The 24,472-nt window shown below is 37.1% G+C and overlaps 1 protein-coding gene across 3 annotated transcripts in view; it reads right to left on the bottom strand.

Annotated features, from left to right (window-relative positions):
- Positions 1 to 24,472, bottom strand: part of pald1a (phosphatase domain containing paladin 1a) — a 163,960-nt gene that overhangs the window by 121,338 nt on the left and 18,150 nt on the right. For 2 of the 3 annotated variants that reach the window (XM_030163535.1, XM_030163534.1), the window contains exons 2-6: positions 8,492 to 8,689; positions 8,157 to 8,259; positions 5,872 to 6,051; positions 3,007 to 3,171; positions 1,013 to 1,173 (exon numbers count right to left, since the gene is read on the bottom strand). In XM_030163535.1, the coding sequence (XP_030019395.1) occupies positions 1,013 to 1,173; positions 3,007 to 3,171; positions 5,872 to 6,051; positions 8,157 to 8,259; positions 8,492 to 8,676 (794 nt within the window). In that variant the 5' untranslated portion in view covers positions 8,677 to 8,689. Of the gene's footprint in view, positions 1 to 1,012; positions 1,174 to 3,006; positions 3,172 to 5,871; positions 6,052 to 8,156; positions 8,260 to 8,491; positions 8,690 to 16,926; positions 16,989 to 24,472 lie in introns of those variants that run through there. The other variant, XM_030163533.1, reaches the window with a different exon arrangement.

Below are 24,472 nucleotides of genomic sequence, written 5' to 3'. Positions count from 1 at the left end.
GAAAATGGCAGTATATCGGCGGGCGGTTTAACAAGAGTAGACTGTATTCACAAAGAAAACATTTAGGAGAAACATTATGAAATCCTGTATGTGTGTCAGAGGAGTAGATCTGTGGAACAGCTGCACAGATGAGTTGAAACTATGTACCTCTCTCACCTTAAAAAAAAATGTATAAATATGACTCTTAATAGATATATGAACTTTAAGTTTTAAGTTTGTATGCAACATTTAATATTTATTTCAGCATTCATATTGTTTCCATTGTCATGTGAATATGTTGTGTTTGTTGAAGTTGAGGACGTGCTGTAAGATAAAGTATAAAGGGTCTGCAAAATAAGCAGCTTTTCAGTCTGACTGTATAAATTAATCATTTAATTAGTGAAGTTTTTATTACAAATTTCCGTTTCATGGAGTGATTGTTGGATCTATGGATTGGGTGGATCTGTGGACTGTGTTTATTTGTCAGACTGAAATAAAACAATAAAACAAAAACAAAACAAGTCCAAAAGTACCAGAACAATCGAGGTTTAACTTCCATTCCACTTGTAAGAATACACGTTTGACTCAGGGGAATGCTATGGTGGGTGTAACTCAATTATAATTACAGATGTGATTCCATTCAATGTTAAAAAAAAACCCGCCTTAAGCTGCTGTTTGATAATTACTGTTACTTTAAAAAGCCACCACCTGCCAATTTTAACCATCTACAACAAAACATCCTGCTGCTTTTTTCTTTTTTTCTTACTATAGAAAGACGAGACTACGGATCTGTCCTCGGGGGAATAATATATTCTCTTGCCCTGGAAATGTCGCGAGCAGCTCATGACATCTCGGTAAAGCTGACTCTGCTGATCTGACTGCAAACAGGATGCTGCAATCTTTGTTTTTTTTTTTTTAATGTCCCCCTTTCTTTTGAGAAAGCAGGGCAAGCAGTCTTTGCACAAACAGGCGGCACTATTTATAACCTGCAGTGCATATTCTGTAGCAGTAATAAAGGAACAGTGTAAACAACCTGTAGGACGGCATGGTGAACATGGGCCTCTTATAGACTTCTTCCGTCACGTGGATGTCCTCCTCGCATGTGATGGAGATCTTCTGCGGCTCGTCTTTGAAGAACTCGATGTCGTTATAGACGTAGAATACGTTTTCGTTGAGTTTGGCGAAGTCGTGAAGCTTCAGAGGAAACAAGAAGAGAGAACGTCAAGTTTATTTGTTTTCATTGGGGTTTGTCTGTTTGCAAGATAACTCAAAAAGTTATGGATGGATTTTGATAAAATTTTCAGGAAATGTTGATACTGGCACAAGGAACTGAAAAAAGATTCAATTTTGATGGTGATGGGCGGGGGGGGGATTTTTTGTTTGTTTGTTTGTTTGTTAGCAAGATAACTCAAAACGTTATGGATGGATTTTGATGAAATATTCAGGAAATGTTGATACTGGCACAAGGAACAAATGATTACATTTTGGTGGTGATTTGGGGGAGGGGCTGATCTGCTTTGGCGGAGGTCTGTGCTCTCCGAGTGCTTTTCTAGTTTTTGTTTGTGTGACACTTAGTTTTTATTAGTTATTTACTATTTTGTCATACAGAACATAACAATAAACAACTTTCGGCAATAGATAATAGTCACAATCTAATAAAGATAATTTAGGTTACAGTTATGAAATAGCAATCAAGTTACACAATTACATTTTTAGAGCATCACTTTATATAACATTTCACAGGACTATGAGACAAACAGTGGTGCAGTCCAGGGTATACGGCGGTATACCTACTTATTTTTCAGTCATCATTGCGCATACACACTTCTAAATCCCCCTAATGCGCACCATTGAATTTCCCTCGGGATTAATTAAGTATCTATCTATCTATCTATCTATCTATCTATCTATCTATCTATCTATCTATCTATCTATCTATCTATCTATCTATCTATCTATCTATCTATCTATCTATCTATCTATCTATCTATCTATCACCACCAGTTGATTGACAGGTCACTGAACATCTCGTTGAAAGATGCATGATTATTGGAAATGCAAACAAGAAAGGCAGAATAGTTGTCTTTCAAATGAGTGACACATATTGAGAGAACCTACTTTCATGGAATACATAATTCTGAGGTAAGTTTTAAGGTGGTTTCAGAATGAGTCACTGTTTTAAACTAATGGTCATATGACTGCACATTTAGAGAACAGATTTTGTTGCCAATAGTTCAACTATGTGAGTAGGCTAATGTTATGAAAGGCTAATATTATCCTATGTTTGCCTCATGTTGAATACATTTCCATTCATGCAGCTGCTTGTGTGACCAGTAATACCTACAAACTGCTCCTGACCAAGTCATGATAGTTTTATAGCAGTGAGCAAATACTACTGATGGATTTTTGGGTAAACTAAATAGAGTAGTCTGACATGCCGCTGTTTCTAAAACAGCGTTTTTCTGGACTACTTAAAAAAACAAAGGGCAAAAATTGAGAGTATAGTCACTTCTCCAGGGACCACTATGCCACTGGAGACAAACCACATACATTTTTTTTAAGGAAACTAATCCATTTGCCCAACTTTATAATGTAAAGTTCAGCTTGCAGCCACAGCATAAATGTTAATCTCTCCATTTTGTGAATTTCATCAAAAATTTTCAACCAGTCCTCCAGCACCAGTGGATCGAGTTGAAGCCATTTACAAGTGTTTGTTTTTTTTGCTGCGACACCAAAGATTTTTAGAAGGTATTTGTCGATTATTGTCAAATCATCAGCAAGATCTCCTAACAGAAGTGGTAAAGTAGGATGCTGTAATTCAAAACTCAAAATCTGTTCTATTTTTATTCCAACATCTTTCCAAACAGTTGTAATTTTCATACAGGATCAAAAATGTGGGTGTGGTTTGCCTTTGTGTCCCCTCAACATCTCCGGCAGGTAGCATTTAAGTTTCTACAAAACTGTTGTATTCTTTGTTTTGTTCTAATATTTTCATTTCAGACAGCAGATGCAGAGTATGTTTCACACCTCCTTCCTAACGGTGAGCTCTAGGCTCTCCATCGCCTCCTCCTTTGCGAGTCCGTGAAGGTTTTCGTGTAGGTTTTCCTTCCTTCTGGGGGTGTACGGCACAAAGTCATCGTCTTTGTGCAGGAAAACCACCGGCTCCTCTCTGACGCAGAAGAATATCACCTCCTGTTCGACACAAAACACACAGAGCTTCTTACAGTTTCATCAAACATCAGCACAAATAGGCCCGTGGAGGCTCAATGAAATCCTGACGTTTTGCAATTCATGTATCGTTCTTATTTTATCAGTGGTGTTTGATTTATAGTTTTCAATTTTCCAATGTGTGAGGGTTAATTGTTCTTTAATTTTCTATGCCTTTTCACACATAACTTGTATTTTACTATTGAAAATCTGATTTTTGCACTTAAGTATTGCCACGTTTGATAAAATTTAATCCTGAATACTTTTTTATTATTCACCTAACAATCTAAATCATGTAATGCAGTTATTCAAAGTCCCTTAAAAGTCATTGATCATAAACCTTCCCTCTATTTCTAAGTGATTTATAAAAAGTTGTATATTTTAGCCTATGTTTTACTTATTTAATCTAAAATTAATGGTATTTTACACATAATTATCTCAGTTTTTGATGCATCTACTGTATGTTTTATTGTGACGATATTGTAACAAATGAGGGTTTCTCTTCAATGGTTTCTCAGGTGTAAATAAAGGTTCATGATGATAATGATGACGACTTAATAGAGGTGTAACAGTTAATGTTTGTGGTGCAGTGGTTAGTGGATCATGACTGCTTAATATTTTCTTCAGGCTAATTATTGCATTGATTTTTATTTGTAACCCATAAGAATTAAAAATCTTTATGTGTCAGTAGGGTTCACACAGACCTAGAACTAGTTTTACGGTGACTTACAACTGAATTCTTTGCTATATTTAACCTTATCAGAGTGATTTCTTGAAATGTATTATATCATTCTCTGTATTTTGTATTTTTCAGATTTTATTGTATTTTTCAAATGAAGTTACATTCAGACTGCAGACAAATGTGGCCCAAATCCAATTTTTTTGCCGATATGTGACCTGTATCCGATCAGTTAAAGACAGTTTGAACAGCACCAATCCGATTTTTTCAAATCCGACCCAGGCCACTTTCATATATGGTCCTAAATCCAATACGTATCAGATATTTTGCAATGTGACTTCAGTCTGAACGGCCAGGTTGCATTTATCTGACCTTTACGTCATTGAGACGTGACAAACGTCACAATTCTACATCCCAGGAGGAGGAGCGGTGGGAAAAACGTATTTACTTCTGTAAACATGTGGTCACACATTACATCAGGATGTCTTTTGCGCATGCTGGTCACTTCAGGGTCGCTTTCAGTTCATACTAAAAACTGATACAAGTCGCACTTAATGTGTAATATGAATGAGCACACACAAAAAATCCGATTTCACCAAAAAATCTGAATTGTGCATTAAGACCTGCTGTCTGAAAGTAGCCTTATATTGCTATATTTAAATTGATTGATGGTGTAGATGCTCATAAAAACACAGAAAACTCGAGAAAAAGTGACAAAACATAGTGCAAAATATATCATTAACTGAACATAAAAACAAGCATCTACAATCACTGTCATTTGTCAAACTCCATGGGCTTTACTGATGAATCAATGTTGCAGAAGATGAAGGTGTTTCTACGTTCACTACGGAGCCTCTGAACATCCAAATGGGTCATATCTGATGACCATGAAAAACTGACAAACTGCACTTTACACCAATTATTTATATGTATTGATAAGATAAGTGGTTGTTATTATAAAGTTATTCATCATTTTAGATCACGAGATGCTTTTGGTCACCAGTAACTGTTTCAGACATGAAGGGTTAACTTGCAGTTTGACTGATTTGATTCATCTGATTAGTTTCTAACATGCAATGATTATATTTTAATTGCTCTATTGCTGATTTAGTCATTGTTTCATTTTTGAGGGCTACCCTTCTATTAACATTGTACATTACTTTTGGACTCAATTGCTTGTTTATATTCTGACAATCACTGCTAAATTGCCTCATCTATTTTACCCATCAACCCCTGCGTGTAACAATACTCAATGGTGAAAGGCATTTACTGTTGGTTTTTTAGGGTAACTTCATGTTTTCCTGAAAAATCTATACATGTATTTACACTACACTAGACACAATATTTAACTCGATATAATAGATGTTTACACTGAAGGGCACTGTTCTCAAGACAGATCTCACTAAACTGCAGTTAAATGAGCATGCTCTGATAAATGCTGACGAGGCAGCGCAAGTTTCAGACCAGTCAAAACAGTTTTTTGAGATATTTTAAAGACTACGAATCAGATGATTGGACTTGAGAGTTTTTAAGGACCTGCGGAAACACTGAACACAGTGAGACAGAAATTAATAGCTGCTTTTTACAGTAAATTGTTGCTCGTTCTTCCAGATTCACCACTTCCAAGAGCAACTGGAAACAATGTGTTGTCATATGATGAGCAGCATATGAGTAAGGAATGCAGAGGGGGCCGCTATATAATTTAATCATTTTCATTTCAATTACGGTTTAGTTTCTAGCTGTTCTAAGCACAGATTCATTTTCCACTGGTACACGTGACCACAACTTTCTGTTTGCTCAGTTCTACAATTCAGCCCCAGCACTTGACTCCTCAAATATTTACAGACAACACAGAGAGAAAGAGGAAAGGCCGACCCACACAGGAACACCAAGGTATAAAATCTGGCAGCAAAAATGTGAGGAGTGTATCTGATCTTTGTTTTTACAGGACACTGTATCTTAAATGAGGTTATACAGACAGACAGGCAGACAGACAGGACACTGACCTCATGTCCTTGTGCCTGCAGCCTCTGCAGGACGTGTTTGAAGCCGTTCAGACTTGGCTGACCCATCCCGTACAGAGGGTAGGATCCCTTCACTTGGCGGAAGTTGGGCGCCCCGTAGCTGCCCGTGGTGTTGAGGACGTCTGCTTTACTGTACACGTCCTGGACCATGAAGTACTGACCCTGGAAAGAACGAAAACATTCAGTTGTATCTGTGCATCAGCTGAATAGAACAATAGAATAGAATAGAATAGAATAGAATAGAATAGAATAGAATAGAATAGAACAGAATAGAATATACCACAATAGAATAGAACAGATGAGAGATGTCAATGTAAATCATGAACATGTCTTTTGGTTACGTCCTAACCTTGCATCATTTTGGGATAACATATATTCAACAGTTCTTATGATATTGGGTTATGCAATCCCTAAAACATGTTTGGTGATGTATTTTGGAGGTATTATTGGTAATAATGTAAGAAAAAATGATAGATATTTGTTTAAAATACTATTAGCAGTCTGTAAAAAGGCTCTTACCAAAAAATGGTGCACATTAGAACCTCCTACAACTAACGACTGGCTACAAATTGTGAATGGGATATTTAAGATGGAGATTCTGACCCAAAGATTGAGGATTCAAGAAGAGCAGTGTCATGATAAATGGAAGAAATGGACAATTTTCATTTCAACGTCGCATTACTAAAACCAGTTGTTAGTCACAAAGGTTTTTTATGGTCATTGGATCCCAAATGTCCCTTATGTTTGTTCTTATTGTACAGAAATCAAACAATAAAAATAAAGCGTAAAAAAAAAAAAAAAAAGAACAGAACAGAACGGACCAGAATAGACCAGAATAGAATAGAATGCTGTATTGTCATTACACATATTGTGCAATGAAACTGCAGGTGGTCTCGGCCAGTGACAGTGCACTTACAACTAATAACAACACAGTAAAATCCAGACATTAAATTATTAAACGTTTCTGCTTTTTTTGCATTAAATAATTTACAGTGATTTTTCATACACGTTTTTGATTTAGTGATGAGAAAAGATCCTTTGCATGTTTTTTTGTTTTGTTTTGTTTTTTTGTTAGTTCACAGGAGGACATACGACCAGACAAACACATCCACAAAAAATTGATAAGAAAAAGCAAACAGATTACACTTTCAATTTTTGTTGAGGAAAAAGGTCTCCCGACTAATAATCTGCAATTTGGGCAATTTTCACACTTTTCAAAGAGCAAAACCTTGAAAAATTTAATTAATTCTATATATTGATCAGGGTTTGTTTGGTCTTGGTCCATGCACTACCTTTTCATCACAGTTTCATTCTAACAGATAAGGAAAAATAGGGGTGATCCTATAACTTAATCTTAGATTTGTTATTAAAATACTCACAGCTGCAGGATACACTATAATAGTACATATCGTATTTCTGAAAAACATATAGTTGGGAACAAAGTGAGGAGAAGATGTGATTTGGAAAGCATGTGTCTTTGTGGACATGTCCTCAGCTGACCTATCTGTATGTTTAGGCAGAAGCTGTGGGTTAACGCTCACAAACACCGCAAACCTGAGCAGCCACAGCGAAGGTGACAGAGCAGATCAAAGCCCTGATAGGAAGGTGACAACATTCTTCCCTCAATGACTGCCGCAGATAATAAAAAAGCGCATGACAATGTTCCTACACCACTCTGCAATTTGGACGTGTGACTGTGAAAAGAGCAGGCATGGAGGCGGGCACAGAGCTCGGTGCCTTTTTTGCCGCGTTTCGACTGCGTGGTACCGGCTCGACTCGACTTGACTCGGCTCAGCCTTTTTGCATTTCCATTACGAAAAAGGAGCTGGAATCTGGTACCCAGTACTAGTTTTTTGATATCACTTCCGCCGAGGTTCCAAACGATACTAAACTGTGACGTATGCAGACCACTGATTGGTCAGACAGTTTTCTCTGTGACCCCCCGTTTTACAAAAAACAGATGCAGAAGTGGACAGTAAATATAGCGGTACATTAATCCACATGATAACAGCCCAAAACTACACCATGGTCGGTCGAGGAGGTTCAGTCTTCGGTGGCCGACGTAAAAATTCTGACGAGACAACACGCAACGAGTGAGTTTTCAGCAACTCGCTGAGCAGACGACACGGAAATAATGCGCTGCATCGTTATGACGTCCAGGTACCGTAAAGTCAGTAGTATCCTGTAATGGAAACAGTCTCCAGGAATACCGAGTCGAGCCGAGCCGAGCTGGTTCCATGTAGTGGAAATGCAGCATTTGTCCCTACCTGCACCAGGTAGTGCTCGGGCATGGTGTCCGATATCCGTCCGACTTTGTAGTTGGTCTTGAGGATGTCATCGTGAATCTGGAACTCCTGTCTGCAATTATACCTGCAAAACAAAACAAAAGCCGACGGTGAGGTCTGGATGCTAAGGAGCACAATTCAATTATCAGATACTATTTGCCAGGCCGGGACTGACAAATGAGATGATAACAGGGGTAAACAGTGAGGCTGGGGTGGGGGGTGGGGTGGGATGGGTTGGGGGGGTGGGGGAAGTACCCACAGTGATCAAAGAGGATTAACACCCAATTGTGAGAACGTGGATTCGGGGAGGGACTTACGTGATGACGACAGGTGCGACTTTGTTGGTGATAATGGACTTGGCCTTGTTGCTGTGGATGTTGACTGTCTGAAAGGGGCTCATGCTAAGAGACTGCCTGCTGTCGGCCATCCCGTTGCCGTGGACACTCTCAAGTGGGGACGCTACGGAAACAGACTGCGGCGCTGCACTGGCAGTTGTACCCATGCTCCACAAGCAGCTGTGAATGACATCGCAGCGGACTCAGAAACAGGAAGCAAACACAATCGCACTCCTCCAATAAAGCCTGCATGCACCCCGTGGTAACAGAGACAGTATATCTGGGGAGGTACATATTTGAGGTGTGAAAAGCCGCTCAGCGTCTCACACTTCTGCTGCAAAGGGATTGAAATGTATGTGTTCGTGTATTTGATAAGGACAGGATGAATTTTACAGTTTGATTTTCCCACAATAACAACATTTGTGACATTTCTTTAAAAATGCACCTTTCTCTTTACAGGGTTCCCACTCTTTCCCTGAAATTCTTTTCCAGGACATTTTCAGCCGCTACAGAGACAAATTACCACGTCATACACTAATCCATGCCCCTGTCCCCCTCAATCTTTGGAAGTGTTCTTTCCTACAGTTTGGACAAATATAATGATAACAAAAATAGCTCATAAGAGTTTAATTTCAGAATTAATATCAATGCATTTTCCATGGTTTTCTTGATAATAACCAAAATCCCTTCAGTTTTTACTTAAATATCTATGGCATTGTACTGCCAAAAACAGTGCTTTTAGGCATTCCATGTTTTCTCTTCTGTATGTTTTAGCCACATGATACACACAGGAACTTGATTGCATAACCATTGTTTTTTATTACTTTTGATGGTCTAATAATTTTTTCCACGACTGTATGGCTATAATTTATCTATGAAAAATAATTATAACAAATGTATCCTAGAATAATGCAAACACACCCACAGATTACAGCGTAGTACTTCATTACCCTGACAAACTGGAGTTACAATGTTCAATTGGGCAATTCCACACTCAACTTTCTCTTCTCTCTTACTTTCTCTCCTGCACTTCCTCTAAAATATTTGTATATTTTCAATAAATCACTGAAAAACAATTTCCTTTGTTTTATCTCAGTTTAGGCACACAAGGTCACAAGGGAGGGGGAAGATAAATCATTTTCCAGGATAACTTAACCATTTCCAGGACATTTGACCTTTTTTCTCATTTTCCATATGTTTTCCATGACTGGAACATTTTCCAGGTTTTCCAGGACGCGTGGGAACCCTGCTTTACCCTTAAAGATCTACAACTATTTTTGTGGCAACTTCCAAATTAATTTTTCAAATTAATGTAACCTTTATCACTATTTGTTTTAATATTATCCTCTGGATTTTGCATTTTTAAGAGAAAAATCTGGTATTTCCCTGTATTTAATTGAATGATGATTCTGTAAAAGCTCAGAGTAAATTCAAAGGTTATTATGACAAAATAAAATAAAAATTGAAGAAAAAGTCAATTTTTTGGTTAATATATTAACTAAAAATAAAAACAAGTATCGACAACAACTGTTATTTGTCAAACTACATGGGTTTTGCTGGATTTATTAATGTTACAGTAAATGACAGTGTTTCCACATTCACTACAAAGCCTTTTGAACCTTCAAATGGGTCACATCTGATGAGAATGAAAAGCTGAAAAACTGAATTTTACCTGAACTATTTCACTATGTGGGTAGGATTAGTGACTCTAAAGTTCTTAAACATTTTAGATCAGTAGATGCTTTTGGTTGCTGGCAGCTGTTAAAGTGTTTGAGGGTTAAAACTTTACACATGATCTAATTTTGTAGAATACATTGCCAACACAAAGACGTAAAAATGCTGTATACCAAGCGAAAGTCCTACATTAAAAATCCTACTGAAGTAAAAGTATTGGCAACAAAATGTGGTTAAAGTATTTCCATTAAAAGTATTGGTTTAGTTCCTTAGACTTAAATGTTATTACAGTTATTATTACAGTTGTTTCTGTCGGAGGTGGAGCTACTTTATATCTAATTTTTCAGTTTTTTATCACTATATCTCTTATTTCTGAATGGTATGAACATTTATTGCTCTATTTGTTGTAGCTGTAGCTGAATAATAAATCACTAAACATATTTCAGAAGACAAAACCATTGGAAACCACTGCTTTAGTCTTTAACAGCGTATTATATAATCCATGGCATAAACATGTAGTGGTGTAAAAGGTAAGACATTTATTAAGTATGAAGTAGCATAGTGTAGGAGCATCAATAAGTGCATTTATCTCACATCTGTAGTCAAGTAGTTACTTTCTGCCACTGATTTGATGAGGGATAAATGAGACAGTACAATAAATACTGTAGAAACATGATTATATTATTACATAGTTATTTTCATGTGCAAATGCCCATAATGCACTGGTCTCTACTGTGATCCAGGACCTATAAGACAGGCTTTAAACCAGGATTTCCTCCATTAGCCTCTTAAACGGTCTTTAAAATTTTATTTCCCCTCAAGCCGAGGCAACATTTACATGTTTTTCTTGAACAGACATTTAATATCTATAAATGAGAGAAATGGGAAAATACTCCATCAACTCTAGAAAATGACAAGTTGAGGAAAACTCAGTTGAAAAAATATCAGGCGTCAAATCAGACAGATGGGCATCCTTTAGGAGCAAAGAAACGGAACATTTTCATATATCCTGCCCAGATGGGATCCCATTTTGGACGCAAATTCATAACATCAATGTGTTCTTTTCATCAGAAATTACTTGAGTGGAGGAAGACTATAAATATGTGTAACTAAGAAATAAGAAAAAACAAATATCCACCGTAAATGAGTAGATTGATCATCTTGGATGGCGAGAACTACTTTTAATCAATTCAAGAATACAGAAAGATGCATTTGAGCAAAATTGATCATATTTATCACATTTCTATGAATACAGAAACACACTTAACCCATACCCCTTCTTTATGTGAATGATTCTTATAAGTTCACATTAAGTATTACTACCATTTTTTATGTTAATATTTACAAGCAGAGATGGGAAATAATGTACATTTTTTCCAGATATTTGTACTTTTTCTAATGATGTTTTAACTTTACTCCCAACATTTCAACATAAATATCTGCAATTTCTACTCCTAACTCTATTATTATTTTAATTATTTTGAATCACAACATCAGATGGGACAATAACACATAGAAAATATCCCTTTGGTGTACAGACCAGTGCATATAACACATTACAGTTGTACATAAAAGACGAAAAAGAAAATAGAATGAAGGTCTGAGATCAGGAGAATGAATATCGACTTAGATTTTGTGTTAAGTGTTTTACAGTAGCTTCAACATGGAAATATACGCCAAAAATGTGCAAAGATTTTACTTTTACTCAAGTAAGTTCAAGTTTACCAGAGTATATTTACAATCCTACTTTTATAAAGAATGTGAACTTCCGCCAGCTGTTTATTAGCCAATAAAAACTACATATAAAAACACTTAATGAGTAAAACCCTGTGACGTTCTCAGATGTAACAAATAAAGGGAAACGGCACATGTGTATAATAGGTTTGACTGGTATTGGTGCTCAACGTGTTGCCAAATTCCATAACCTTACACCATTTTAAATCTCATTGAAAAATTCAAATAATTATATCCATTTTTCTATCTGATAAACAGCTGAGTTTGTCGATGTATGACATATTAGGCTGTACCAAGGGTGTCAAATATACAGCCCGTGGGCTAAAACCAGCTGGCTATAGGTTCTAATCCACCCTATGTAATGAATTTTTCTACATAAGATATTAAGTCAAGGGTGTCTTAGTTCCAAACTCCAAAATTTATCAATATTCTGCCTGTTACTAAATGTTTTGTGTATTTGTAGATCCACTATGACCTGTAAACTGTAATGCACGTGTAAACGAGAAAATGAGACAAAATACTGTTGAAATTGCACTTTTTTTAAAAAAGAAATTTCAGGTTGTTTATGGTTATTCACATTTTTTGACACAGGATAGCATATAACATGTAACATGTAACATGTAAACATATAACTATTTTTCGCAATAAAACACAGAGAAAAATTTGGAGTTGTCATTATTTAGGCCTATAAGTTTTTGTGTTCTAATTTTACTAGTCCTTCCCACTTGAGATCAAATTTTGCTGTATGTAAAATAAGTTTGACACCCCTGTACTATACATTTATCCAATAAAAAGAGCAACAGAAGTAGTTTTACAATATTAACCATCCATTATTAACGGCCAAAGACCTATAAAACGAGGCTTATGGGTATATCCCGGAAATCCCCCCGATCTTCTGCTATATATAAATCCATTCACGATAATTGTTAGACAATCGGTATGAACTCAATTTGAACTACATCGACCTGATAGTGGCAGAATAATGGTCAGAGAACACACAAAACTCCATCTAGTGAATGAAAATGACACCATATGAACCCTGGATGGTAGTGAGAAAATGGACATTTGTAAGACGATCAATATGAACCAAATTTTATCTCCATCAACCTATTATTACTTGAGTTTAGGGATGTAACGATATGAAAATTTCATATCATGGTTATTGGGACCAAAATTATCACAGTTATCATTATTGTCGCGGTATTATTGAAATGGTGATCAAAATGTTCAAAAAGTACTTATACACACACTGAAATAATTTAACCAAGTTGTATTTAAAAAAAACAAAAAACAAATTAAATAATTGGTACAGTGTACCTTCTGTTGGCAGAAACATTCAAACATTCAAGTACTAACCTTTAGTGGTCTGAGCCTATTTAGGCCGTTTTTCAGTCCTTTTGATTTTGCCTTTATATACTATATAAACAAATGTTTACTATACCCATGTTTGGTAACTTTTTTTCAGCACAACTTCATTTATATCAACTGCCTATTATTTTTTTCACTTTAACCTACTACATCAACACAAAAGGACAAAAAACACAAAAAAAAATATATAAAATCCAATTTGATAAATATATGTAATTTATTGCATAAATAACACAAAGATGCTTAATGAACCTTTTCAAGGACTTTAACAAGTGAATATTGGTTTCAAATATTAGGTATAGAAAATTAAAATAGTAATAAATTAAAACTACTCGCAAATATTTGACATAAAAACTTATCTTTACATAGGCGTTTTCATACAGCAAAAGTGCGGTAATCAAACACGGTTATCATGATGATTAGAATTTAAACAGTAATGCTAACCATCTGCAATTTTACCGTGGTTTATCATTATACCGGTAATCGTTACATCCCTACTTGAGTTATGTCCAAAAAAAATGATTTTCAACTAAAACATTTGGGTGACTTTTAATAGCTACTCATAGTGAAGCTGAAATTGATAGGGTTCTTCCACTAGGGGTCCCCTATGTTGATTATCAAGGGAGAGGAACTCCAACCAAATCTGTCCTAGTTATTGCATTTACACAAAGGATATTCAACAGCGGTGGATCCAGCGGCAGCGTTAGGAGTAAAACCATTATTTCTCCGAAACTCGATTTCAGGGATATAATAATCACTTAATGATAATTCAGTCCATTAGTTGCACATCCCTAAGGTCTGATAACGCCATCACTGGATTAGGTTGAGCTCGACTTTATTTATAGTTCAATCATACTTGATACAGAGCTCAAATCCCCAACACAAGCCGGCAACAGGCCTCAGCGGACCTCCTCCCCCCCTGAATAAACACTGAGCTTTGCATGGAGAGCTGCAGATAAACAAACGAGTCTTCCGACAAGCTGGCCGTGGGTGTGAGGAGCGACACTGCTCCTCGGAGTCGCAAATAACAGGAACCTACAGCCACGGCGCCCTGAAACACTGAACTTCACCTCCTAAAACCTTTAACTAAATGAGGAACTGTACCACCAATGAAAACGAGACACATTTAGCTTCAAGTCAAGCAGAAAAACTGGATTCAACAACAACTGTACTGACTTCCAGGGGTCACGTGTGCAGTAATACTGTAAGAAAACATCAAAACTAGAGAATATTGTGATATGGCATCTTCTGATACTATATATTTATATAATGGCTAAGACACAAAGAGTCATTTTGTGACTCTAAAACAGAATAATACAAGAAAGAAAAATAACTGTCAGAAGGGGCAACTAATGTGACATTACATGATTTGTTGATTTGAATGATTCATGGTAATGTTAATAGTGAGACTGGGACTGGGACTCTAACGTCATAGAAAGGAAAATGTTTGTGGTGGTGATGATGATGGCATCTTCATTATGTAAAAATATATTTCAGGTTTGTTTGTTTTATTGCTTATACAGTCCAGTATCCCACATCAGAGACTCACCTATAACTTTGATATAACTGGTTAAAGTGAGGAAAAAACCTTAACCAGGGTTAAAAAAAAAACTAAACTAATATTATTACCCAAAAATTTGATTATAAAGCTCATACAATAATGGCCACCTTCACTTCATATTGAACTGTGCCTTGGTATCACTTACAGCATCATATAAACTGAGAAAAAGAGATAACAACTAAAGGTAACTCTATCATTTGAAGTAAAACTAAAATTGTCCATTTTCTAGATAGATTACACACATATATTTAGCATGTAATTGGCAAAAGGTGGCGTATATATTGGCCATTCACTAACACCAGACCTCCCAACTGGAAATCGTGACTTTGAGGGAAAATAATCGCCAAAAAGAACAGAAAAAAAAAACAATTCCCATGTGGATGTTTTAGACTTAGTTTGATGTTCAGTTCCACATACTTTGAGTGGAGGTTCACTGGTTTTTACAATTATTCATATAAGTTTTTATTACTTGGACTTCACTGTTCATTTCAGCAGTTATCCAGTTTCTAATAAAGTGAATTATAATTAATTTCAGATGCGAATAATATGTGTCGAGATGTTCGGGGGTGATATCATCCGATTAACTGGCTCTGCTGCAACTTTTTCCCTATGTAAACTATTATTACATAACGCAAAGAAAATCCACTGTAAGTCCAAGTCTAATGAACAAAGCAACCCACATTTACATGAACCATAACTGCTGGTAAAATCAGATTTGTTTTTCATTTTCGCCATTAAATGTTAATCTCAGCTGTGGGTTAAGCATTTACTTTTTAAATAATATTTTATTTTGCAGTTTTCAGTTATGTAAAGACACAAAAACAAAGGCTCAGATGTGTGCAGTAACTAATTAAGTAATTAACTAGCCAGTCCTTACTTAAAGGAGGAGGGGCAGAGGAAAGTCACTGGTATACAGATATAATCCTTAGTCCAATCTAACATCCTCCAAGTATGTGAGAAACAGAATCCAAGCACTTGAAAAAGTGTTCACAGAACATGTCCTCAAAGACCTGAGTCAGTTGAGCATTTTTAAGTGTTCATAGAATGATGAAAAAAAATCTCTTTGCAAAATTTGAGACCACTTCTCATAATATTCCATTAAAAAAAGTTAAATAATGCACTGAAACGAAAATAAAATCAAACAAATCCTCAAACAGATAAGATGTCATCTTCAGTTCTGAAGCACAACACTGCAGACCTTCTGAATACCACAATCACCACATGAATGAATGAATTAAAGACTGAACATAAACACAGCGCTTGCCCAGTGGCATAAGACCTGGAGGAATAACGTTACTGCACATAACTCCAGTTCTACTGGTGTATGTACAGCCCATCAACACCCTTCATAAAACAAAAGCCTGTAAAGGGTACGTGTGGGGATTATAATTAAAGCATGATACGCCTGATCTATTACTGTTGTGGTGAAATCCGACACATTACTATAAATCACAAGCTGTCGAGTCACTCCGCAGAGCATAAACCAGGCTTTAGTCTGTTATCGGCGGAGCTCAAAGCAGCTCTGTCTGATCTCCTTTGAACAGAGTTGACTCTCATGCTGTCGAGGAGACAGAAGTGACGGGTGAGTCACTGCCACTCGCCGCTTTGTTGTGTCTGGAACTGAGTGGGCAGGTCAACCTTGTACTGAGAGAGCTCTGGTAGAGAGATTCTCCTCACAAGTACAAGAGCTCAGACAGGAACACATATTGATTTCCTGCTGTGACTTTGTCCTCTAGTGTCGACTGCAGAAAGAACTCGTCTTAAAGTGACGAAAACCAACTGTGCAATTTAAGAATCAAGGGAGTTAAATGAATGAATAAATGAGTTAAATGTTAAAAATAAAAGCAAACTTGAGTGTAAGAGGAGTATCAGTGGTAAAAGGAGCAGAGTTTCTATCCAAGCTCCTTAAAAGGAAGTAAGGTTTTCAAGAAAACTGTGCTCCAGCTGCCCCAATTTCTATTTGAGTCCTCGCCACATACCAAAAGCATCTCAGCTGCCATCATATGTGACGACCACAAACTAAAAACAAATTCCTCCACACAGCGTTTGTCCTGACTAGGGGTGAGATCTGGCATCTTACGTGTGAGATGAAGAGCGACCTGAGCCTCCAGAGCCTTTTCTTTGCTGCTTGTTGTCCGCCATGGTCCAAAAAGGAGTGTGAGAACTTGGCAACACATCCAAAAAAAGAAATCTTTCCCTTCTGAATGCCCTCTCCCTCCCACCAGTCAGTGGGAAACACCCCTAGTAGAGAATACAGTGTGCCCCGCCACTTGGCAGGAGCAAAATCAGGAGGACAAGCTCTGAGAACACTTCCTTCTCCACGTCCTACGATATCCTATCTGATGTTGGGGACTAGATTCATTCACGTCTCCACAGAAGGGGGGGTGGTGGTACATCTGGCAGCCAGATGACTAAAGTTCAGCTCCCCTCCACTGGGACAGGCTGAGTACAAAGACGACACAGTGGGCTGCTACCCTGTACAGTGAGCGAATGAGCGCGAACTGCTCAATCTGACATGGAATGATGCTAAAGTCAACTTATCAGCTATCGGTGAGGAGAAAAATAAGCAACTAATTGAACCTGGCATTTATCCATCAAAGCAGAACAAAACATCTGGGTTCTAGCTTTGGGAATGTGACAGTCCGGTACTGAATTTACATGGTTTTGTACTCAGTTGCTGTCATTACATGGACAATATTTAACCCGACTGAAAATATTTGCATTAGACATGACACCTTAAACCTCAAATACCTCAACGGCCAATGACAACCAAAAGCATCTACTGACCTAGAATGTTTAATAACTTCTGAAGTACTAATCCAATCAATACTTTGAAATAATCAGGTAAAATGCAGTTTCTCAGCTTTTCATGGTCCTGAGATATGGTCTATTTGGACATTCACATATGCCGTAGTCATTAACTTAAACAAAACTCACATAGTTAATACATCCATAGATTTGACGGAAAAACATGTGGTTGCTCTAAAAAAACAGCAAATAAATATCGTCATTGAGCATTGTTGCACAAAGGGGTTGATGGGTAAAATGCCCACAGAAACTTAGCAATGATTTCATTTATTGTCAGAATATAAGCGAGCAACTGAGCCAAAAAGCAATGATGACTAATTGTCGCAAGTTAGAAACTAGAGTCAAATTGCAAGTCAACCCTTCCTGTCCTTACCGATCCTGTTTAATGATGTTTAATAACTTCTGAACCACTAATTCTGTCAATACATGAAAATAATTCGGGTAAAATGCAGTTTCTCAGCTTTTCATCGTCCTCTGATATTACCCATTTGGATGTTCAGAGGCTCCATAGTTACCGCGGAAACAACGTCATCTTCTGCAACATCAATTCACCAGTAAAACCCTTGGAGTTTGATAAATGATGGTGGATGTGGACACTTGTTTTTAAGCTCTGATGATATAGTATGGTAAAAAAAAACACTTTGTCTTTAGTTTTCTCTGTTCTAATGTAACACCCTTTGAGTTTACTCTGAGATTTTTTTATTGTATTTATTAAATTTTTACCTTTATTTAACCAAATAAGTCAATTGAGAACCGATTATCATTTCAACAGGCTCAGAGAGGAAACATTCACTACAAACAATATAATATTACTTGTACGAACATCTACTCGATCAGTAAATGAAATATAAGAAAATACCAGATTTTCACTGAAAAATGCTAAATGTAGAGGATGATATTATAATGGTGCTAAATCACTTAGAAAAGGTAAAACATAGGGAAAAAAAATCATTTGGAAGGTGCCACAAAAATAGTTCCAGGTCTTCATTGGGTTACATGTTGACACTGGCGCTAAAAAAAGTGACTTAAAAAGGTGTACATTTACAGTACATGCCCCAAAGCATTTAATCAGAAAAGAGTAGAACCACCCACTGTGAATAATCGAAACGGCTGAAAACACAAACAAATCTGTTTTGGTTTGTTCTAGACGTCCTTCAAACTTTTCCAGTGGTTTTTAATTTTCTTCATGGTTCAGTGGATTCTGACTTGGTTCAGCTTTTCATACACAACGCATTGTTTGCAACCTTTCGACCATCAAGGCCTTCAGCAATCTCAATCAGACAATAAACAGCAGCCGCAGACCAGTTCTGTTCTGCTGCCTCCATATTTCTGTCCATCATATCACCTAATGTTAACCTCACATGGGACAAACATAAACAGAGAGTAAAGATATATTCCAGATCAAATACCTTCCTATTGAATGGATTATTGAATAAACAGCATCCTGCTCAATCATTTTTATCAGGCATTTTTTATTTTGACTGGGCTGTTATTCCCATTATTACTGAATATTAGGAGCCATGTAAACACAGCTGTTGATCAAACTAAAGAGGATGCATGAAGAAGGCATGCTGAGCTCTAGGGAGTCATGATTAATAAGATTTTTAACAATTTATCAAATAGAGAGTGAAGACGTATCTGTGTAGAATGTGATCCAACGTAGCTGGAAGCAGATACACAAATATTTCAAACATGTGTAAATGTTTTCAACAGTTATAATATATAATGAAGACAAATTTTATGTTATTACAGCTTTGTTTATCTTTGCCGTCATCATCTGTTTATTCACCAGCTCCACTTATGGGTGTCCTCAGGGGATGTTACGGTTGTTGATGAATAATTTTATCATTTACAGCAGCTTATGATCACATTACAGTGTTATAAACCATGTAATAAACCATTTATAAGCCTTTACTACTCATTTATACAGACAGTGATACCAAACAATCACTGATAACATGAAAATAACTGATACTTTAACTTATTAATGTTCTTATTTCAGCACTGGAAGCATTAAAACTGCAGGAGCTGAAATAATGTAGGAAAATTTTGGAAAAAATCTAACAAGATGCCTCATTTCTTGCAGCTTTCTCCTCTTGGTCCAAAGACCTCATAGACATAATGATAACCTGATGCCATATTATGATGCTGTAGGAGAAAGATAAACAAGTTTTCCAAAGTTCCATGTGAAGCCATACATACTACATACTAGAATAACAATCACCATAATCAATCACATATTTAACACCCATACCTAAGGGTGTGTGATATGACGATATTAGATTGTGAAGGATTAGTACGTATTGACGATCCGACAAAGCGGAGAGATCGTGGAAACGGGGGGGTTATACAGGGATGCGTTCCATGCCGCACATACCCCACAATGAGTACGCGCATTAGAACTTATTATGGCAGGCCAAGTCTTGGCCCCCACAGAGCGTACTTGACTCCATGGACATCCGCACACATCAACCTGTTTTTGAATATGAAATTAGTACACTGGACTATGAAACCTCAAACGTCCACGGACAGTGTGTGCTGAGTTTTGGAATTTTGTTTTTTTTTTCTACTTTTCATGCTTATTGAAAGCTACCTCAAAAACCAAGTGCAGTTAAATTTTTATGTTCAAGAATGCACTTAATCAGAGTGTTGTTTACATTTTAGTATGTTTATGTTCTTGGCACATGTTGGCAAAATTTTCACAAACTAAATTAAAAATGTTCTGGAAGGTTCTTTGGGCTAAATAATTTTTTTCTTTTAAGGGATATGTTTTACATAGGGCAGGGGTGTCAAACTCATTTTAGTTCAGGGGCCAGATTCAGCCAAATTTGATCTGAAGTGGGCCAAACCAGGAAAATAATAACACAATAATATAAAAATAATGTCAACTCCAAACTTTTGTCAATGTTTTAGAGCGAAAAAAGTTAATTTACATTATGAAAAGGTTTACATCTATAAACTAACCTTTCAAAAGATGTTAATAACATGAACAAACTGAAAAAATAAGTGTAATTTTAACAATATTCTGCCTCATTTTATCATTTACACATCATTTACATTATAACTTAAAGATCACAGTGGATCTACAAACACACAAAACATTTAGTAACAGGCAGAATATTGTCAAAATTGTACTTACTTCTCTTAAGACATTTCAGGTTCTTCATATTTTTTTGCAAAATTATCCTTTGTATGAAATATAAAATATTATCCTTCATTTACAAAGAGAAACATTTGAAGTTGTCATTATTTCTATGTTATTATGATAGTATTTTACTGAATCCTGCCCACTTGAGATTGAATTGTTCTGAATGTGGAACCTGTACTAAAAGGATTATTAATATTTTAGTGTAATTTTTGCATTTCACAAATTCATCCCAAGGGCCGGACTGGACCCTTTGGCAGACCGGATTTGGCCCCCTGGCCGCATGTTTGACACCTGTGACATAGGGAAACTGTTTGGCTGCACTGCGCAGAAACTTGCAAATCAGTCTCAAAGATCAGTGTAAAGAATCGTGATAAAATCGAGATGATGATTTTATTGCCATATCTCCCACCCCTTCCCATACCTGTCTGGAAACACCTGATTAGCCAAAGTCATCACAGGCTAATTTTTCAACAGTCGACCGAAATGAGGACGATTCTTACTTCCTGTCAGATGACCTCAATTACAAAATGCTGACAACTACCAAGATTGTCTGATCTGCAATCCTGACTCGCTCACTGTGATTTAGCAATCCCTGTTCACATTCTATCATTTCAAGGATGTTTTGTCAAGATTTCAACCATCACACTGATTCATGGAAGCATACATGGTCCTATTCAGCTCACTGCAAAGACTACCAACCTATTTTTTTCCACTGCATTTACACATCCTCAAGAGGTTTTGGTGTAACGCTACTTTGCAGCTGTCAGCAGCCCTCCTCCGTCTTACCTCTCCGCCTCTCACCTCTTCTGCAAGACCATGGTACAGACACAGTTTCATAAGGAAGTCGCTGTTGCATAGTTAGCCTGTCAGCTACACCAATTTCGGCGCTGACTGGTGAAGCAGGCGAACGGGCGGGCAGCCGGGGCGGAGGCCTGAGTAGAAATAGCCCTCAGTCATAAACATCCTCCTGGAGAGCCAATCAAGGCAACTCATCAGAGAGACTGTTTATCCCACACACATGTCGGCTGGAGTAGAGTCACTCTGCTCATGAGGTCAATAAAACAGTAACAGAAGCTTGGATTTCTCCTCATAAAGTTCCAAAACAAGGCTGAGACCTAAACAGGGTTCCTACAGGTTTCTACAAGATATTTTTAGACCTTTTCAAGACTACTTAGAACAAAATTAAATGCCCATTTCACAGCCATTCCCCTCCATTTGTGTCAACCAGGTTGGGAATGATCTTTTCTCCAACCATGCATTAATAAATTTGCACTTCCTTGCTTATGAGCCGTCCCTTAATTTTCCCAAAGTCAGCTTTCTTGGGCTAACAGCTGCAGGTGTGTTGGGCTGAATGTTCTGTGATCATTTCTCACTGGGGCTGCAAAGTTTGCGATAACTGGTTCCTAATTTCAATATAAATTGTCAGGTCGGAGCAGGTGGAACTGAGTCGACTAACGTTGCTTTCTTTGCAGCTTGGACATGACCCAAACACATTTAAACACAATATGTCGAACAAGTTTATGGCAACATAACTTACGACCTACCATATCAAATTTAATACATTTTACAGACTTTTTTAAGGTATTAAATGCAGATTTGTAAATTCAAGACTTTTAAGACTTTTTAAGACCCCGCTGCTAAAAGATCGCTGTGACATTAGTAGATGCAGTAATGATACTACAAGCTGACCTAAATTAGTAGTGGCACTAATATTTAAATACACTCGATACACAAGAATAAGACCATGGAAACTGGAACCTCCTCCCAGCCTGCCAGCCATGCTCCATTCAGGACTGGCCCATTTAAATTCAGCCCATGTCCCAACTTTGCTGTAGCACCGTCTCCAGACAAAAGACTGTGAGAGCAGACAGGAAGGAGTGCGCAGCTGCAGGATGCATCTGTTGGTGGCCCGAGGAAGGATGCAGAGCTCTCTTCATTCACAGGAGATGCAGGGGTTCAAGAGAGATGGGTATCACCTCGGAACGTTGGGGAGATCTTTCAACTTGACTTCCCATATCGAGGAGGAGACGACAGCGTTAAGATGTGCCAGCGACGACAACCGCAGAAAGTCCCAAGTCTGCACAGTGTGCTCATTTTGGCAGCACTCCTGGTTTTATTCAAGGATCCTGGGCATTTCTGGTCTCCATGGAGGCCACTCGTCCAGTCTGACAGTGTTAAGCCTGAAATCATGAGGCTGCATAAAACCACATAAAAGTAATTCAAGGCCATGACATGCTGTGAGCTCTTGGATTTAACGTGATGCATTCAAGTTTTCATTATTATGCAGCACAAGAACTAAAGTTTGGGCTTAATGTGGAATTTGTAGTTTTTGGACATTTGTTGTATTGTGCAACACAACTTATGTTGTGTCACAAAATCACATAGTTTAGTGGAAATTTAATGCTTAATTTATTATATTTGGATTGATGCTAAGGTAGTCTGTAAATGTTGTATTTCTTATGTTTTAATTCAGAAGGACACCTTGGTTTATGGCCAGTTCAATGAACATTTCCCAATTCATTTGCCTGATAATCTATTAACGAGAGGTCAAACTAAAAATAGTAACAAGTAGGACTGTATATTGTAATGATATACACTACTATGTAAAACTCTTAGTCCGACATTAGGTTTGTTGATTTAGTAAAGTTCTAACGACCACACATATGGATTTGTCTCTGTATTTAGATCCAATCTGATATATGTGAAGTACGTACAGCAGGAAAAACAAAAGTTTCAGGTTAAAAACCGCTTCTATCAACTATAGTGGTCGTATTTTGGGTGACCTCCCTTTGAATTAACATGTCTTTAACCCTTTTGTTCAGACTATAGGAGATTTATCGTATACATTTTCTGATGTTTCATACCAGGTTTCATTCAAAACATGTCAGATGTTTCTGTTTGTGCTGCTTCTTGTCATGGGGTCAGAGGTCACACTAAATAGTGACTTAACCTTTAGAACACATTTAGTTGAGGTTTTTGTGTGTCTTTTAAGGCTGTACAAATATTTCCTCTAATATAAATATTTCCAAGCCTGCAAAACCAACAAACCTAAATGTGGCCTAAGACTTTTGCACAGTACTGTAGATCATGTGAAGATGAAAGCCACCGCTTGCATTTCATTTTATGCTTTATCATTAAATTCTTCATGACACAGACTGTGCTCTTTTGTGCAGTATTTTTTAAGTTTTGATGGTTTTTTGTGTTCTTCCACATAATAGGAATGTACTAATACAGGGTGACACAAAAAAACGGGAACTTTTTAACAATCCAATAAAACCAAGAGTGATGGAAGAAAAATATTTTATTCATAGTAATTGAAACCTTAAAACATGTCACTTAAGAAACAATGATGGAATTTTCATTTTTTTTAAATTACAGGGTGACCCAAAAAAACGGGAATTTTTGAAGTGCGTGTTGGCAGACATGAGCAAGTGGCAGCACTGCGAGACAGTGACCTTGAGCAAGTAAACACTCCCCCATTTTAGTAACCATTGGCGGCTGTGCGAGAATTGTTCGGTAACCGTGTGATCTCAAGATTCGTTAACGTTCCCTGGCCCCCTAGATCGCTAGATTTGTCCGTTTGTGATTTTTTCTTGTGGGGCTATCTCAAGAATAAAGTGTACACGACTCGACCAAGAACTCTGGATGAGTTAAAACAGAGAATTCAGGA

The sequence above is a fragment of the Sphaeramia orbicularis genome, chromosome 19 (genome assembly GCF_902148855.1).
Source record: "Sphaeramia orbicularis chromosome 19, fSphaOr1.1, whole genome shotgun sequence".
Taxonomy (NCBI): Eukaryota; Metazoa; Chordata; class Actinopteri; order Kurtiformes; family Apogonidae; genus Sphaeramia; species Sphaeramia orbicularis.
This window is presented reverse-complemented; position numbering and strand designations above follow the sequence as displayed.